The sequence below is a fragment of the Oratosquilla oratoria genome, chromosome 3 (assembly GCF_046742065.1).
Source record: "Oratosquilla oratoria isolate Oo_2021 chromosome 3, ASM4674206v1, whole genome shotgun sequence".
NCBI classification, from domain to species: domain Eukaryota; kingdom Metazoa; phylum Arthropoda; class Malacostraca; order Stomatopoda; family Squillidae; genus Oratosquilla; species Oratosquilla oratoria.
Window position 1 is genome coordinate 66,411,301 of NC_134779.1, and position 20,000 is coordinate 66,431,300.

General features: G+C 40.7%; 2 protein-coding genes across 5 annotated transcripts in view; one reads left to right on the forward strand and one right to left on the reverse strand.

Moving 5' to 3' along the window:
- The window catches only part of Nedd8 (Nedd8 ubiquitin like modifier), a 27,492-nt gene extending 20,791 nt beyond the window's left edge, over positions 1 to 6,701 (forward strand). The window contains exon 4 of the mRNA XM_076182125.1: positions 6,122 to 6,701. Coding sequence (XP_076038240.1) covers positions 6,122 to 6,206 — 85 coding nt within the window. The 3' untranslated portion in view covers positions 6,207 to 6,701. The remainder of the gene's footprint in view (positions 1 to 6,121) is intronic.
- Positions 6,308 to 20,000, reverse strand: part of LOC143023538 (uncharacterized) — a 323,015-nt gene continuing 309,322 nt past the window's right edge. For 2 of the 4 annotated variants that reach the window (XM_076182092.1, XM_076182098.1), the window contains exon 6: positions 8,626 to 13,735. In XM_076182092.1, coding sequence (XP_076038207.1) covers positions 12,870 to 13,735 — 866 coding nt within the window. In that variant the 3' untranslated portion in view covers positions 8,626 to 12,869. Of the gene's footprint in view, positions 7,098 to 8,625; positions 13,736 to 20,000 lie in introns of those variants that run through there. The other 2 variants (XM_076182100.1, XM_076182105.1) reach the window with 2 other exon arrangements.

Below are 20,000 nucleotides of genomic sequence, written 5' to 3' on the forward strand. Positions count from 1 at the left end.
ATCTCCTCTTAGCATCCATTCCCAAATGTCTATTTTTCATTACACTTTTTAATCCACCTAGTCATTTACTTTCTTCTCTCAATCTACACACTATCTCCACCTCCACTCCTCCCTTTCCTGCCACATTCATACCCAAGTATCTAAAACTATCCACTTCCTCCAGTCTCTCTTTATACTCGCTTCCAGTCTGCTGCCACTTTCTCCCCTTGTACATCTCATCACCTTATGTTTACCCACATTTATCTCCAACTTCCTTCTTTCACACACCTTCCTAAGCTCTGTTACTAACTTCCTCAATCCCTCCTCTGATCCTGCTATAACCACAGTGTCGTCAACAAAAAACAACTGGCTTATCTCCCACTTTTCTCCATTGAACAGCCAGGGCCACATAACACATCCCTGACAAAGTCCCACCTTTATCTCAAGCCACTCTCTCCATTTCTAATCCTAACACAAGCTCTACTACTCTCATAAAAACTCTTGACTGCTCTTAAAAGCTTTCCTCCTATCCCATATATCTGCAATACCTCCCACAGCACCTGTCTACCTTGTCATAAGTTTTTTCAGAACCATAAAACCCCAAACAACATCCTTACCTTTTCCCATAGCTTTCTCACATATCTGTCTTAGCACAAAAATCTTATCTATGCAACCCCTACCTGTCCAAATCCCACATTGTTCCTCACCAATCCCTCTGTTCCTCTCCTAATCCTCTCAATCAAGACCCATAAGCCTTCCCAACTACACTTAACAAACAGATCCCTCTGAAATTACTACACTCGCAATTGTTCCCTTTTCACTCGTAAAATTGAACTATACAGGCACTCTTCCCATTCTTTAGCACTCCACCCTCTCTTAAACAGCCAGTCCACCATCACTGTACCTCCTTTTTTCAGACATTCTGAATGACATCCATCCAATCCAGGTGCCTTACCTACTCTTATCATCTTAACAACTGCCTTCACTTTATCTGTCCTTGTTTCTCCTCCATTTTCCTCACTCATCATGGTCATTTACTTAGCACTTCTCACTGCAACTACCTTTCCCTCCCTATCCTCCTTCACATTTAGCAACTCCCTAAAATACTCTTGCCATCTTCCTCTTCCTGCCTTCTCTTCCATTATCATCTCTCCATCTGCACCTTTTACCTTTTCTTCTCTACTTGATTAGCCTCCTCTTCCTCTCTTAATTTCTTTCCAAAACATCTTTTTATTACTTTCAAAATTTTCTGTCATGCTCTTACCCCACTACACATCTGCTCTCTTTGCCTCCTTTATCTTATGCTTTACTTCTCTTTACTTTGTACCTCTCATATCATTCCCTTGCCCTACTTTGTAACCAATCTGTGAAAGTTCGCTTCTTCTCTTCTACAATATTCTTTGCTTCCTCATCCCACCACTCACTACCCTTCCTTCTATTTCCTCCTGTCCTCCGTGTTCCACACACCATCTTTGCACACCTTGTGACTCCCTCCTTAAACCATCCCCATTCCTCCTCCACTCCTAGTTCTACTCTATCCTTCACTCCCTCCCACTCCTCCTTCCGCTTCTCCTTGTACTCCTTTTCCTTTTCTTTCTCATTTAAGCAGTTCACTCTAAGCACCTTCCTACCTTCTGTCCTTTTCCTCTTTCTCCATCTATTCTCCACTCTCAACTTACCTTCCACCAAAAAATTATCTGATATTCCCCCACTCTCTCCCTTTAGAACATGTACATCCTTAACTCTTCGTACTATATTCCTGGTTACCACTATATAGACCATTAACACTACCACCCTTCCACCCACCACCCTCTCTCTTGTGTACTTATGCTTCACTTTCTTCCTAAACACTGTATTTGCTGTCATCAAGTTTCTAGACATATCACCATCAACTCTCCACTATGATTTTTTCCTGGAACTCCACACTTCCCAACTACTCTGTCTATTGGTTCATTTCCTACCCTAGCATTAAGGACTCCCAGTACTATTACATTGACATTTCTCCCTAATCCCTCTATGCACTCGTTTAAATCTATCCAAAAAGCCTCGCCTTTCCTCTACACTCTTCTCACTACCAGGCCAATATGCACTTACAAAATCCCACATTAACCTTGAAGAAACCTCCTCATGCCTCATGACACCTACATAGGCATCATTGTACAGAAGAGGTTAATGAATTGACTGATATCAAGTAGGAGTGTGCCTGTATTCTCATTGTCTCATGTTTGATGTTTGTTATCCACCCTTAACCATGGATCAAGTCTTTTCTAGGAAGCCTTGGTCATTTATTCAAAGTTATTCTTCCTGTTATTGTCCTTGTTGTTGATAATTGTTGCCTTGAGTTTTGCTGACTGGAAACTTATAGTCTCACAGCAACTGCTAGTGATCATTGGGTTCTCCCATAGGTTAATCAGAGTTGCCCCCGGTCTCTTGCAGATGACGTGCGACCTCCAGGAAACTATAGGTCTCTGGGAAGAAACAATGAACTTGTCTGTGTTGCACTAGTATGGGACTGTCACTATCTTGTAGTGGGAGGAGGAAGGTAGCAGTCACTAGATGTCAGTTCTCCTTATATGAAGAGGTTATTCCGTTTAACATTGTGAGGTTATCAGGAGGACTTTCATGTGTAGAATTTAATGAACCATGCCAATGTCCAACTCGTTGATGGCAGGGTTTGAATTGCTATCACCTCAACTCCTGCCACGAGTAGCAACACTAACCTTGGGCCTGGTCTGGAGTCCTAGTGTCAGTCTTTCAGAGCTGAAACTCCAGATAGAAGCAAGTGTGCCAATAGGTTTTGAAGATAAATGGCTGGGAGAGGATCCTCTTTGGTGTTCATCTTTTGGGACCACTACATACTCCATCTGTTTTTGGTTCCATTGACCTTGTTTCATAGTATATGTGCTTCATTTAGAATTTCCAGCTTTTGGTCATAGCATTTCTAATGTATATACTTAGTCTTGCATAGTTTAATTTTAGTGTCTTATGAATCAATTGGGAACATGTATAGTCCTGGGGCACAGTTTAAATTTTTTTTTTTCTCAAATACATCTTTACTTCACCTGATAGGATGGTCTTAAATTGGCCCGTGAGATTACTAGTTTTTTCAACTTGAGTTTTTATCATTGTTATAACTGAGAAAAATGTAACTAAACTGTTAAGATGAGACATAATAACTTTGACTTTTAATTTATTTTTTTGTTTATTTTTATTTATTATATTTCATTTTCTTTTATTTATTTTTAACTTTTATGTCCTTTAAGACCATAACCATGTGCATAATTGGCCCTTGAAAGGATACGAGTTTGAGACCCCTGCTCTAGAGCAGTGTTTCTTAACCTGGGTTTGATCGAACCCCAGGGGTTCGGTGAGTCAATTTCTGGGGTTCGGCAGTTTGGTTCACCCTTGGGTTCCCATTGATTTGCAGTAAATATTCATTATGTTTTTGTTTTATGTGAAATTCATGTTTTGTTGGTTTTGTTCTTTGAACTCAGTGATTTCGTGTGCAAATGATCCATGGCACAGTTTGTGCACTAATACAGTATATAGTTCCTATGTTTTGAATTTTAAGAAAAAAAAACACGTTTTGTTTTTCCAACTATGATGGGTTTGATGAATACATGTATGAAACTTGCGGTGTTCAGTACTTCCAACAAGGTTAAGAACCACTGCTCTAGAGTGAGGGGGGGGGGTTGAGTTCTTAAAATAGATTTTATCAAACATGTCCCCCATGGTTTAATTATGCTCTAGGTTTTGTCAACATGTTGCCCCTAGTGTCTCTTGCAGAAGACTCACAGGTCCAGATTTTGTTCAGAAGATTTTTTTCAACTAAGGTGGAGACATTGGACATTTATTTTGTCTTACTATCTCCTGAATGAAATTATGTGTAGAAGTTAGAGGGTTAATTGAACAAGATAATCCTGTTACTTTGTACAAAATATGTAAGATATGCCACTGTGTATTTTGAAGTGTATGGTAAAAGCTTGCACAGTTGTTTATTGGTTATGTAATTTAGCTTGATGGTAGTAGTACAGGCACTCTGTTGAAGATGTATACTGTCCAGGAGATAGCTTTGCTTGAAATATTTGGTTATTTACTTAAGTGGTAGATATAATGGATGTAATCTCTTGAGGGTCATAAATTTAAGATAAGTAGGTTTGCTTTGACTTTTTGCAAGAGGGACCAATGACAGGTACAGTGAAAGACAAAACATTACGAGAATTGGCTAGTGACAGCTAGCTGATTCTCATGTTTTGCTATGTTTAATCTATCCTTGGACAAACTTGGGAAGATATATTTGTTTTTAACTGCACCTTCATGTGGTGGTCCCATAAAAAAGGGTGGTAAAGGTGCCCATTTTCAAAACCATCAGTTTCCACTGTCTCCAGACTGGTACCAAGATCTGTCTCTATTAACTTCAGCTGTACTTGTTACACTGAACACATGGAGAACTAACAACTGGTGACTGGCTTCCCTTTCCTACCACTTTCAGCCAGTGACAGAAATGGTTCCACGCTGATACAGTACAGACAGCAGTCCAAAGTTTCTTCCTAAAGAGATCTGTGGGAGGCTCTGAAGACCATTGCCAGCCACTATAGGGCTGCAGGTTTTCTACTTAGTGAAACTTAAGGCAACAATTGATTCTTTCCAAGAAAAATTTAGATTAAGGCATTTCTAGGCCTATTGCTCTGTTCTGTTTAGTTGCTTTAATAAAACACATGGGAACATTGTAATAGCATTCTTAATAGTCTTCTCTCAAGAAGGTTAGAAAATAAAAGGCAAATTTATGAATGGTAAAGGATAAATTTAGAAGTGGGAGAAATAGGATCAGCAAAAGTTGAAAAAAAGGAAATCTTTGAGTGGAGGTTTGTCACTAACAGACAAATTCTTTGTTGCTTGGGGTAGGAATTCTAGTGTCCCAAAATTATTGGCTGCATGTAAATACACAGTATAGTGAAGAGTGTGCAAAAGAAGTGTGTGAATAAAGGGAGGTTGTGCATAGTTGAAAGGATGATGTGGCTTGTTTATATGCCAGGAAAGACGAGATTTTGATATTGTAATATGGAACTAATTGTTGCCTTGGTTTTCAGTGAATGGAAACTCAATCTAGCAATGGCTTGTAGTGGTCCTCTAATCCTCTCCTAGATCTCTCTAGGAAGAAGCAGGACTGTTATCTGTATTGTAATAGTGTGGGGCTATTTCTGTCATGAGGTTATGATAGGAGAAGGGGGGGGGGCAGTTGTCAGTTTCTTTTGCTCTTATGTGAAAAAATGCAGGAAATGTAGTTAAAATTGATAGAGAAGAATCTTCAGCCCAGTCCAGGGACAGACAACCTCCTACAAATGGAGGTGAAGGTAGTGATGGGTGTTGAAAATGGATAACAAGGAGGTAATTCTCTATCATCCATCTGAAGAACCACCACTTGCAGGTACCCATCCTAGGTCCAGTGAGATTGTATTATACTTGAAATTATGTGAGGTGCAGGCCAGTAAAATTTCAAAATTTTCAAGTGTCAGAAGATTATTATTAGTATTATTATTATTAGTATTATTATTTATTTATTCTTTTAAAGGCAGTAGAACAGTACTCTTTTACAGTTTCATCACAACTAAATTCCAAGAAAATTGTTCTCAATAAGCTTGGCCGCATCCTTGGCCACAAATATTCATATTGACACATCTAGATGAGTTACATGGTAAGATGGTGTTAGTCTCTTTCTGCAGTTGCACCTATTTCTGGGTGCCTTGGCTCCTATATAGCTTGACATTCTAGCATACTGGAAACCATTGTGAGGGTGTTGACAGGTACTTCAGCTGAAATAATTTACTTAAGCTTTATACATACTGTATTTAAGATGAAAATATATATGTGACTTTAAGAAGTCCATGTTTTGTTAGATTTGTGGGTATATATGTGGGAAATTGAGGTGATAATGAAGATTCATGTATGTTCATAGATTTATTGGTTTAAACAATACTGCAGTGTGCTTTGCTCAGCCCTGGTTCTTGTTTGACCAGCTCTCTGCTCCATACAGTGGTTTTCTGCTCCTGTAGTCAGTGCTGTGTTGCAGTGCCAGGATGTGCTGGATGCGCTATGCTAGGGTGCTGTGCTCTTTATTAACTGATGCTGTTATACCCTACAGGAATGACGAGAAAACGGCAGCTGACTACAAGGTACAGGGTGGATCCGTGCTGCATTTGGTCCTGGCGCTACGTGGTGGACAGTAGTCTGCGGTGCCATGCTGTGTCCCAGTGTCACACTTGGTGTCATGCCACATTTTGTGCTTGACATGATGAGAGAGTGGCAACCATTGACATCATTAGGTTGGGTGAGGCATGGCAGCTGCAGTAGTGTGGACGAGTGGGTAGCAGTGGCATGGACAAGGCATGGTGGCTGTGGTGTCCTGGAGAATGTTAAGGTTTAACTGCAGCAACACATGCAGTGTTGCCAAGCCTCACCTTGGCCTTTGGGGAGTGGGTGGGTGGGAGGGTGGGTGGGTATTGCAGCTTGAGTGTCTCATTCAAGTGTTGTAGATCACATATATCTGAGATCATCTGCTTGAATGCTAATTTATCGCCCAGATGTACTGGGCTGCCTATAATTCATATGGAGAATAGAAGGGGAACGAGATGGAGAGGATGAGGAGCTGTGTGCTCCTGCACAGGCTGGAGATCACGTCAACAGATTGATGGAAAAAGTCCGCAATAAAGTTTTGTTTTTAAGTTCGGTTTTTCAGTTTTGGCATTACCCTTGCATGTTTATGGCCAATAGTGGATGGGATCACAACCTCCAGCACTTGCCGGCCACCATTAGAAACTAGATCTTGAGGCTTTCATGCCCCATAGGGATGTGCAGAAGTCTCATGGGGTGTTATGATGCTTACAGGTGGTCAGCAGTACACAGGGGATGGCTTGCAACATTTACAAATGGTATGGCAGTAGTACCACAGGACCCCAGCTCAAGGGGACTTCAAGGAAGGGGTCAGAGGGGTGTTGGAGAAGGTCAGTGTGGATGCAGCTGGTACAGGGCCAGCAGTAATACAAGACTTGTACAGCTGAACATTGCAAGTAGATTGAGTATGCTTGCACTGTTGGGTAATGCCAGTGCACCTCCACCTGCTGAAAACAAAAGAAAAACATGAGAGTAACATCAAATGGTGCTGTCTAGCATTGCTTTTAGTATGTTCCTGATCTTGAAATCCAAGAATATGCCCACCCACTCTGGGGGAAAGAATCTTTGAAATATCTTTGAGCACAAAGTACATTGACATCATTACTATTGAGGGGATGCCATTCAAATGAATGTTGTCTGTTGACAACCAGAATTAAAAGATGAACATTGCCTAATCAAAAAAGAGTTTATTTATAAATAGAGGTAGAAGTATCACTTGTATGGTCAAAGGGTGTCACCCAACCAAGATAAATAGTTTGGTGGCAGCCAGAATAAGTGGATAGGTTGCATTTAATATGTAAGAAGTTGTTGAGTTGCTGATTGTCACAAAAAAAAGTATCGCAAAGTTTTGATTGAGGAAAGTCATAGGGTTTAGCAAAAGATAGATTTCATATATACTCCATAAATGAAATATCTTATGTGAACCCTTATAAAGGAGAAAATGCCATTGATATATATATATATATATATATTATATATATATATATATATATATATATATTTTAAATATATATATATATATTTAAAATATATATATATACATACATACATCAAGAGCTTTTTTCCCCCCTTACAAGGGATGTTGCCAAAGTCAAAGGGATAAATCCACTCCCAATTTCATCCACTCATATTCTACTTCCATTCCCCACCCCTCCTTCCCTCTTTTCTTGGCTCTTCCTGGATGATGGGTCATCCCTGCATCTTGTCCACTGCCCAGGGTCAAAAGCAATGTATCAAAACACAGCACATCCACAGCAAGGCTGCTTCATTTAATTGGTGACCTCTCTGTCTCATGCAGAAAAACAGAAGACTGGGAGAATTCCCTTTGGGCTGTGTCAAAATATCATTCACATATACTTCCTAACCTCCCCATCCCCCACCAACTCCTTTCCATGCACCACAGCATCATTCATACACAACCATTCTCCACTTACCCCTCTCTTCTGTCTTCTCCCTTCCTTCCTCAATAGACATTCCCCTCTTTCCCAACGGCCCTTTTACCATATCCATGCCAAGAAAAGAGGGAGGGAGGAGGGTGGAGGGGAGTGGAATATATAGGAAATGGAATGGGTGGGAGTGGTTTCTAGGCCTTTTTCTTTTTTGGCTACCCCCCCCTCGTTCTTTCCGTGTCCAAATCATCCCAGTACTCTTTCATCAACCCTATCCCCAAACTCCCTTTCCACCCCTGCTCTCCTCCTCACCTCCTCATTTCTCTATCCAACCTAGTAATCCCTATCATACTTTTCAGGCATTTCATCTCAAACACGTTTAAACTCTTCCTCTCATATGTTCCATGTTTCTGCACCATACAGTGCTGTTGATACAATCACCCCTTCATGCGATCTTCTTTTAGTATCCATTCCCAAATGTCTATTTATCAATATACACACACACATTATATATATATATATATATATATATATATATATATATATATATATATATATATATATATATATATATATATATCCCTCATTACTGTGATCATGCTAATTTAGGTCCTGGTCTTGTCCATGTTCATGATATGGTAAAGCATGGGGGCTCTGTTGTAAGAGAGTAAGATTGGAGAAGGTAAGGAGCACATGCCAGGAGGTGTGCAGATGTGATGAAAGCCATCACCATTGCTCTATGTACTTGGACTGTTGGGACAGGTAACAGTCGCAGCTGGGTATCAGAGAAGTGCAGGACTTGAACCTTCAATTAGGAATATATGTGACCTGAACATTTCTGATTGCACCTCAGCAAACTTGGCAAGGAAGATTGCATACATAGATATACCAAGACTTTTTCCCCCTTACAAGGGAGGTAGCCAAAAAGGAAAAGGCATAAAATCATTCCCACCCATTCCATCCCTGAATACACTCCACACCCCTCCACCCTCCCTCTTATCTTAGCACCTCCTGGGTGACGGGTCATCCCTGCACCTTGTCCACTGCCCTGTGTCAGAAGCAGTGTCCCAAGACAAAGCACATCCACAGCAAGGCCGCTTCATTAAATTGGCGACCCCTCTCTCCGTCCCCCCATGCATAAAAGGAGAAGACGGGGAGAAATCCCTTCGGGCTGTGTCAAATTTTGCTCACACATACTACCTCACCCCCCATCCCCCCGTCCATTCCACCTCATGCATCACAACATCATCCATATACAACCATTCTCCATTCACCCCTATCTTCTGTCCTCTCCCGTCCTTCCTCAACAGACATTCCCCTCTTCCCCAAAGCACCCTTCACCCCATCCATCCACCTCATCCTAGGACGTCTCCTCATGTTCACTCCCTCCACATCTGCCTTCCATACCTCTTTTACTAGTCTTTCTTCACTCATTCTTTCCATGTGTCCAAACCATCCTAATACTCTTTCATCAACCCTATCTCCCAACTCCCTTTCCACCCCAGTTCTTCTCACCTCCTCATTTCTCACTCTATCTAGCCTAGTAACCCCCATCATACTTCTCAGACATTTCATCTCAAACACATTCAAACTCCTTCTCTCTTCCTCTCTTATGTTCCATGTTTCTGCCCCATACAGTACTGTTGGCACAATCACTCCTTCATACAGTCTCCTCTTAGCATCCATTCCCAAATGTCTATTCCTCATTACACTCTTCAATCCACCAAGGCATTTACTCGCTTCTCTCAATCTACATTCTACCTCCACCTTCACTCCACCTTTTCCTGCCACATTTGCACCCAAGTATCTAAAACTATCCACTTCCTCCAGTCGCTCTCAATGCTCACTTCCAGACTACTGCCACTTTCACCCCTTGTACATCTCATCACCTTACTTTTACCCACATTTATCTTTAGCTTTCTTCTATCACATACTCTCCCAAACTCTGTCACCAACTTCCTCAGTCCCTCCTCCGATCCTGCCACAAGCGCAGTGTTGTCAGCAAACAACAGCTGGCTCACCTCCCACTTTTCTCCATTTTCTTTAACCATCTCCAATCCCTGACCCACTACCCTTGCATTTACCTCTCGCACTACCCCATCCATGTATAAGTTGAACAGCCAGGGCGACATAACGCATCCTTGACGAAGTCATACCTTTACCTCGAACCACTCACTTTCTCCATTTCTAATCCTGACACAAGCTCTACTACTCTCATAAAAACTCTTGACAGCTCCTAGAAGCTTTCCTCCTATCCCATATATCTGCATAACCTCCCACAGTGCCTTTCTGTCTACCCTATCGTAAGCCTTTTCCAGATCCATAAAAGCCCAAAAAACATCCTTCCCCTTTCCTATAGCTTTCTCACATATCTGTCTTACCACAAAAATCTGATCTACACAACCTCTACCCATCCTAAATCCACACTGTTCCTCACCAATTACTCCCTCTGTTCCTCTCCTAATCCTCTCAATCAAGATCCTCCCATAAGCCTTCCCAACTACACTTAACAAGCTAATCCCTCTGAAACTACTACATTCACACTTGTCCCCTTTTCCCTTGTAAAGTGGAACTATACAGGCACTCCTCCAGTCCTCCGGCACTCTACCCTCTCTCCAGCAAACATTAAATAACTTCACCAGCCAGTCCACTATCACTGTACCTCCTTTTTTTAGACATTCTTGATGGCATCCATCCAGACCAGGTGCCTTACCTGCTTTCATCATCTTAACAACTGCCTTCACTTCATCCTTCCTTATTTCTCTTCCATTTTCCTCACTCATCATTCTCATTTTTTAAGGATTTCCCACTGCAACTATCTTTCCCTATCCTCCTTCACATTTAGCAACTCCCTAAAATATTCTGCCCATTTTCCCCTTACTGCCTTCTCTTCCATTATCATCTCTCCATCTGCACCTTTTACCTTTTCTTCTCTACTTGATTCGCCTCCTCTTCCTCTCTAAATTTCTTTCCAAAACATCTTTTTATTACTTTCAAAATTTTCTCATACTCTTACCCCACTTCACATCTGCTCTCCTCTTTGCCGCCTCTACCTTTTGCTTTACTTCTCTTTTCTTTTCTTTGTACCTCTCGTATGACTCCCCCGTCCTATTTTGTAACCAATCTGTGAAAGCTCGCTTCTTCTCTTCTACAACTTTCTTTGTTTCCTCATCCCACCATTCACTACCCTTCCTTCTATTTCCTCCTGTCCTTCTTGTTCCACACACCATCCTTGCACACTTTGTGACTCCCTCCTTGAACCATCCCCATTCCTCCTCCACACTTAGCTCTACTCTATCCTTCACACCCTCCCACTCCTCCTTCAGCTTCTTCTTGTACTCCTTCTCCTTTTCCTTTTCATTTAAAGAGTTCACTCTAAGCACCTCCCTACCTTCTGTCCCTTTCCTCTTTCTCCATCTATCCTCCACTCCACTCCACTCTTCTTTATTATACTCCTATCTACCACTACATAGTCTATTAATGCTCTATTTACTACCCTTCCATCCACCACCCTCTCCCATGTGTACTTATGCTTGACTTTCTCCTGAAAAACTATTTGCTATCATCAACTCTCTTTCTAGACACATTTCCACCATCAACTCTCCACTACGATTCTTTCCTGGAACTCCACATTTCCCAACCACTCCATCAATTGGACCATTTCCTACCCTAGCATTAAGGTCTCCCAGTACTACTATGTTGACATTTCTCCCTAAATCCTCTATGCACTCATTTAAATCTATCCAAAAGGTCTCCCTTTCTTCTACACTCTTCTCACTGCCAGGCCCATATGCACTTACAAAGACCCACATCTCCTTTCCCAGTTTCACCTTCATCCACATTATCCTTGAGGAAACCTCCTTCCACTCCACTACACGTTTACCTATCTCTTCACTTACTAGAATAGCCACCCCTTCCCTCCCTCGCCCTCTCTTCACTCCTGATAACCTCCCACTTACACTCCCAAACTTACACTCACCCTTCCCTTTCAACTTAGTTTCACTCAAAGCCAACACATCCATCTTTCTTCTCACAAACATACTACCTATCTCTTCCCTTTTACTTTTATCTGTACCACATCCACGCACATTAAAAGACCCAAACCTTAGGGTGCTTTTCCGAAAACTCCCAGACCCTCTTATGCCTTTACTTTTTTGTTTAGGGATGTCCTCTGTGGGGCTACAAGGAGAAGGATGCCTAGTCCCACTCCTCGTCCCTTTCTTCTCGCCTCTTACGATCCAAGTGGAAATACTTGGTGGTAATATTCTTTTCCCCCACCACAGGGAATTCCCCCACAGCATAAAATGAATACTCAGAGAAATGGTACAGGACAGCAGCAAGGGGTTGGGGGACAGCATAACGGAGGGACAATTGTAGTATAAAAGTATCATCATTTCTCTATGAAGAGTTTTCCTCTATCATACATACATATACCAAAGGCTTTTTTCCCCCTTACATGGGGGGTAGCCAAAAAGAAAAAGGCATAGAAATCCCTCCCACCCATTTCATTTCCCATATACTCCACTCCCCTCCACCCTCCTCCCTCCCTCCTATCTTGGCACCCCCTGGATGACGGGTCATCCCTGGATCCTGTCCACTGCCCTGGGTCAGAAGCAGTGTTGCAAGATACAGCACATCCACAGCAAGGCCGCTTCATACATTCGGTGACCCCTCCTCTCCGTCCCCTCATGCAGAAAAGGAGAAGACGGGGAGAAATCCCTTCGGGCTGCGTCAATTTTTTTTCATACATACTTCCTCACCCCCCATCCCCCACCCACTCCCCCTCATGCATCACAGCATCATCTATACACAACCCTTCTCCATTCACCCCTATCTTCTGTCCTCTCCCGTCCTTCCTCCACAGACATTTTTCTTTTTTTGTAAAGCCCCTTTCACCCCATCCATCCATCTCATCCTAGGATGCCCCCTCATATTCACTCCTTCCACCTCCGCGTTCCACACTTCTTTTACTAATCTTTCTTCACTCATTCTTTCCATGTGTCCAAACCATCCTAATACTCTTTCATCAACCCTATCTCCCAGCTCCCTTTCCACCCCTGTTCTTCTTCTCACCTCCTCATTTCTCACTCTATCTAGCCTAGTAACCCCTATCATACTTCTCAGACATTTCATCTCAAGCACATTCAAACTCCTTCTCTCTTCCTCTGTCATGTTCCATGTTTCTGTCCCGTACAGTGCTGTTGGCACAATCACTCCTTCATATAACCTCCTCTTAGCATCCATTCCCAGATGTCTATTTCTCATTACACTTTTTAATCCACCAAGGCATTTACTCGCTTCTCTCAATCTACATTCTACCTCCACCCACACTCCTCCCTTTCCTGTCACATTCGCACCGAAGTATCTAAAACTATTCACTTCCTCCAGTTTCTCACCCTTAATGCTCACTTCCAGCCTACTGTCACTCTCTCCCCTTGTATATCTCATCACCTTACTTTTACCCACATTTATCTTTAGCTTCCTTCTTTCACACACCTTGCATCTCCACTGAATTATGGACAGATTGGAGCTATCAACCAAAGCAAAAGATTGTTCCTCTTCATTGACAAAAGGGATGGTTATTAATTTTTTACTAAATTTGAGCACAATTTCTGTTACAGAATGGGAAGCTATGAAAGGAGGATGGCCTGGGGTAACTCTGCTGTCCTTACCATATGATCCATATGCATCATATCCTGCAAGGAGAAGAAAATGGTGTAAATATAATAGTGAATGATTATAGGTCTAGGCAAATTTACCAACAACAATTCATCAACAATAATTTACTAATAACAATTCATTGACACAATTTATTGAAATACGCAATATGTTGAAAAAAGATCATGGTATATCTCTATGAAGGTACCGAAACAATAAATCACCGAATTAACTGGGATTGCAGAGCAGGTGGCTAAGGTAAAGACTACAGTAGCACACATGTTCATAACCACTAATCAAGTATGAAACTGCTGAAACACTAAATGACCAGATTAGCTTGAATTGCCAAGTAGTGATAATGTGTTTTCTTCCTTCTGTTAGAAATATAAAGTAATTAACATGCAAAGATTTTTGCTGGGTTGCCCATCATGCCTCTTTAGTTTATACAATCTGAGAAAGGAAAAAATATGCTGATTTGTGATGGCTGTTTCTTTTATAAATATATGCAGGGTGAAGATAAGACATAGCTAATGATAATGACAAATATCACAAGACAAAGTACAAAGCACGGTTGACTGTATGATGATGAAATTGTAAAGGAAACAAATTAATATAATCATGTGTGACACATCTTATAGTGAAGCACAAAATTATGGAAAACCTATGTAAAAAGGCTAAATCTTCCACAGAAGCACCTCATGCACTAACATGGAATGAGCTTAAGAATTGCAGTAAGTTGGCTACATATAAACTGCTGAAAACAGAATGAAAAGGACAATAAGAAGATCAGGTTTCAAAATAATTGCCTACCACCACTCCTTCAGTGACAAAGTGAATTGACTTTCTCAAATGAATATACAAAAACATATAGTGATGATTTTTTACTGTTCAACTCTGGGCCAACTGAAAATCTTATGCTAATTTTTGCTACCAATCGGAGCACTTGTTTTTTGACAAATAGTGGCCATTGGTATGATGATGGAATGTTCAAAGCCATTCCACTGGTATTCTATCAGCTACATACATTTCATGTATTAAAGGAAAATATTGCAATTCTGCTCGTCTATTCCTTCCTATCAGATAAGGTGGAAACATCCCTTAGTTCACAACTAGAGATGATTAAGATCACACATTTTTTGTCTCCTTCATTGATAACTTGATTTTGATCTTGCAATGATAAAGACATGCAAAGAAGAATTCCCAAGTGTGGTATGAAAAGGATGTTTTATCGATTTTTCTCATTTGTATATTTTGTGCTGTACTAGCTAATGGAGTGAAAAGAAGATATGAAGTGGATGCAGATTTCTCTCTGAATCTCTGTTATTTACTGACATTAGCATATATGCTTGTTAACATGGTTGTCAGTGAATTTGTGTTACTATGTGATACTGATATCTTTCCACATAAAGTTCAAGCATTAGTGGACTATTTTGAAGATACGTAGATAGATTGTCCTGACAGAAGAAACCGTTGCAGACCTTCGGAGTTTGAACTCGTGTTGTGGAATGTTTATGAAACCATTTTGCATTCTTTAAAAAAAAAAATTATTTGCTTAAAGGATGGCATAGGACATTTGAGACGCAGTTTGCTGGACACCACCCTAATGTACGAATATTTTTCGACTGCCTGAAAAAAAAATTACACTCTAATTATGTCAAAGTCGATCAATACTTGGCTGGTATTTTATCTGAATTATAAAGAAAGAAAAATTGTGACTCCTTTGAATGGATAAAAATTATTGTAGAAAGTTATTATTTAGACAACAACGTTGTTGATTATTTGTGGGCAATAGTTTTCTGATTTTACATAAACCAATTTTATAGTTTTAGATTTATTTTAAACTAATTTGTAGTTTTAATAGTTCTGCCAGTAAAGAATTGTACTATTCTTGATAAATACTACTAAAGGAAATTCTACCTTGTAATAGCATAGGTATTGGCTATAAAAGTAATCTTCGATGAATTGTGTACATTGATAGATTGTGTTGATAAATTATTGTTGGTAAATTATTGTGAATATATTATCAGTGAAAAATTGTTGGTAAATTAGCCTGATCCCAATGTTTTTGTACTTCAGTAAATTTCTTCAGTAATGTGGGTACTTTGCCCATACTATGGCACCTGCTGTGTATACATACATATTATATACAATGAAGCTTGAATGTAAATGCTCATGCATGGGCATACCCATTAATAAATGGAATAAACAAATAAAGCTAATTTTCTTGTAGGATGAGAAGTAACTGGGCTCATGGAGCATATATGCATTGTCACAAGTAGAGGTATATAGTAACCCCAAACACTCAAGAGAGCACAAGACAACCAATACTTAGGTAATGAATTACATTATTATATAGAATAGCTGGAAGCAGTAAGTATCCTTTATTCTTTATTTCCATTGGACCAGGGTAGTAGGCTAAATAGCCACCAGGACATTTATGGAATAATAATAATAATAATAATAATAATATGATGATGATGATGATGATGATGATGATGATGATGATGATGATGATGATGATGATGATGATGATGATGATGATGATGATGATGATGATGATGATGATGATGATGATGATGATGATGATGATGATGATGATGATGATGATGATGATGATGATGATGATGATGATGATGATGATGATGATGATGATGATGATGATGATGATGATGATGATGATGATGATGATGATGATGATGATGATGATGATGATGATGATGATGATGATGATGATGATGATATCAATCATCATCATTATCATCATGACCATCACCACCACCACCATCATCATCATCACCACCACCACCACCACCACCAACACCACCACCACCACCACATTAACCACCACCACCACCACCACATTAACCACCACCACCACAACAACAACAACAACCACCACCTCTTCTTCTTCCTCCTCCTCCTCGATTATTGGCTGCATGTTACTGAGGTGTGCTCAATAGCATGCAGCTGTTACTGTGGGGTTTATATGGGGCACCCTGATGGAGCAGAACCTCACATCATTTTGTCTGTGATAGAGGAAATCTCTATTCTTAGAAAAATTATGCTACTTTATTATACTGTAATTGTCCCTCCATTATACTGTCCCCCTACCATTAATACTGTCCTGTACTATTTCTCTGAATATTTATCTCCTTTTTTGCCGAACCCTGTGTTAGGGGAGAAAGAATACTACCACCGAGTATTCCCATTTGAGTTGTAAAAAGTGACAAAAAAGGGATGGGGATAGGACTAGGCATCCTACTCTCTGTAGCCCCAAAGGGACCATTCCTAAAAAAAGCAAAGGCATAAGTGAGAGAGTCTGGGAGTTTTCCAACCAGAATCCTAAGGCTTGAATATTTTAATGTGCATGAATGTGGTACAGATGAGAGTAAAAGGAAAGAGATAGGCAGTATGTTTGTGAGAAGATGGATATGTTGGCATGGAGTGAAACTAAGTTGAAAGGGAGGGCTGAGTTTGAGTTTGGGAGTGTAGTTGGGAAGGTGTCAGGAGTGAAGAAATGATGAGGGAGAGAAGGGGTGGTTGTACTAGTAAGTGAAGAGATAGATAAACATGTGGAGTGGAAGGAGGTTTATTCAAGGTTAATGTGGATGAAGGTGAAATTAGGAAGGAATATGTGGGTGTTTGTAATCGCATATGGGCATGGTAGTAAGAAGAGTATAGAGGAAAGGGAGGCTTTTTGGATAGATTTAAATGAGTGCATAGAGGGTTTAGGGAGAAATGTCAATGTAGTGGTATTGGGAGATCTTAATGCTAGGGTAGGAGATGAACCAATAGATGGAGTGGTTGGGAAGTGTGGAGTTCCAGGAAAAAATCATAGTGGAGAGATGATGGTGGAGATGTGTCTAGAAAGAGAGTTGATAGCAAATACAGTGTTTCGGAAGAAAGTCAAGCATACGTACACACAGGAGAGGGTGGTGGATGGAAGGGTGGTAGATAGGGCTTTAATGGACTATATAGTACTAACCAGGAGAAGAATAGGAAGAGTTTTGGATGTACATGTTCTAAGGGAAGAGAGTGGGGGAATATCAGATAAAAAAAAATTTTGGTGGAAGGTAAGTTGAGAGTGGAGGATAGATGGAGAAAGAGGAAAAGGACAGAAGATAGGGAGGTGCTTAGAGCAAACTGCTTAAATGAGAAAGAAATGTCAAGAAGCTGAGAGAAGAGTGGGAGGGAGTGAAGGATAGAGTAGAACTAGGAGTGGAGGAGGAAGGGGGATGTTTCAAGGAGGGAGTCACAAGGTGTGCAAAGATGTTTTGTGGAACAAGGAGGATGGGAGGAGATAGAAGGAAGTGTAGTGAGTGGTGGGATGATGAAGCAAAGAAGGTTGTAGAGGAGAGGAAACGAGCATTCACAGATTTGGTTACAAAATAGGATGAGAGATTACATGAGAAGTACAAAAAAAAAAAAAGTAAAGCATAAGATAAAAGAGGCAAAAAAGGAGAGTAGATATGAAATAGGGTAAGAGTATGACAGAAATTTTTGAAAGTAATAAAAATGTTTTGGAAGGAAATTAAGAGAGGAAGAAGAGGCAAATCAAGTAGAGAAAAGATAAAACATGCAGATGGAGAGATGATAATGGAAGAGACAGTAAGAAGATGGGCAGATTATTTTATGGAGTTGCTAAATGTAAAGGAAGATAGGGTGTGAAACATAGTTGCAGTGGGGAGCACTAAGAAAATGACAGTGGTGAATGAGGAAAATGGAGGAGAAATAAGGAAAGATGAGGTGAAAGCAGTTATTAAAATGATGAGAGCAGGTAAGGCACCTGGGTTGGATGGGTGTCATGTGGAGTGTCTGAAAAAGGGAGGTACAATGATTGTGAACTGGCTGGTGAAGTTGATTAATGTTTGTCTAATAGAGGGTAGATTGCTGGAGGAGTGCCTTTATAGTTCTGCTTTACAAGGGAAAAGGAGACTAGTGTGAGTGTAGTAGTTTGAGAGAGATCGGTTTGTTAAGTGTAGTTGGAAAGGCTTATGGGAGTGTTTTGATTGAGAGGATTAGGAAAGGAACAGATGGAGTAATTGGTGAGGAATAGTGTGAATTTAGGACAGGTAGTGGTTGTGTGGATCAGATTTTGGTGGTAAGGCAGATATGTGAGGAAGGTTTGGGAAAAGGTAAGGATGTTTTTTGGGCCTTTATGTATTTGGAAAATGCTTATGACAGGATAGACAGGAAGGCACTGTGGGAAGTATTACAAATATATGGGATAGGAGTTTTTTTGAGAGTAGTAGAGCCTGTGTTAGAAGTAGAAATGGAGAGAGTGGTTTGAGGTAAAGGTGGGACTTTGCCAGGGATGTGTTATGTCGCTTTGGCTATTCAATTTATACATGGATGGGGTGGTGTGAGAGGTAAATGCAAGGGTAATGGGCCAGGGATTGGAGATGGTTAAAGAAAATGGAGAAAGGTGGGAGATAAGCCAGTTGTTGTTTGCTGATCAGAGGGATTGAGGAATTTAGTGACAGAGTTTAGGAAGGTGTGTGAAAGAAGGAAGTTGAAGATAAATGTAGATAAATGTAAGGTGATGAGATTTATGAGGGGAGAGGATGGCAGGAAATTGAAAGGAAGTATTAAGGGAGAGGCACTGGAAGTGGATAGCTTTAGATATCTGGGTGCAAATGTGGCGAGAAAGGGAGGAATGGAGGTGGAGGTAGAATGTAGATTGAAAAAAGTAAGTAAATGCCTTGGGGGATTAAAAAGTGTAATGAGAAATAGATATTTGGGAATGGATGATAAGAGGAGATTGTATGAAGGAGTGATTGTGCTGACAGCACTGTATGGGGCAGAAACATGGAACATAAGAGAGGAGGAGTTTAAATGTGTTTGAGATGAAATGTCTGAGAAGATTGGTAGGGGCTACTAGGTTGGATTGAGTGAGAAACGAGGAGGCGAGGAGGAGAGCAGGAGAGCAGGGGTGGAAAAGGAATTGGGAGATAGTGTTGATGAAAGAGTATTGGGATGGTTTGGACACATGGAAAGAATGAGTGAAGAAAGACTAGTAAAAGAGGTGTGGAAGGTAAAGATGGAAGGAGTGAACATGAGGGGGTGACCAAGGATGAGATGGATGGGTAGGGTAAAAGGGGAATTGGGAAAGAGGGGAATGTCTGTTGAGGAAGGAAGGGAGAAGACAGAAGACAGGGGTGAATGGAGAATGGTTGTATATGGATGATGCTGTGATGTATGGGAGTAGTCGGGGATGGGGGCTTAGGGAGTGTGTGTGAATGATATTTTGACACAGCCCGAAGGGATTTCTACTGTGTTCTCTTTTCCTGCATGAGGGGACGG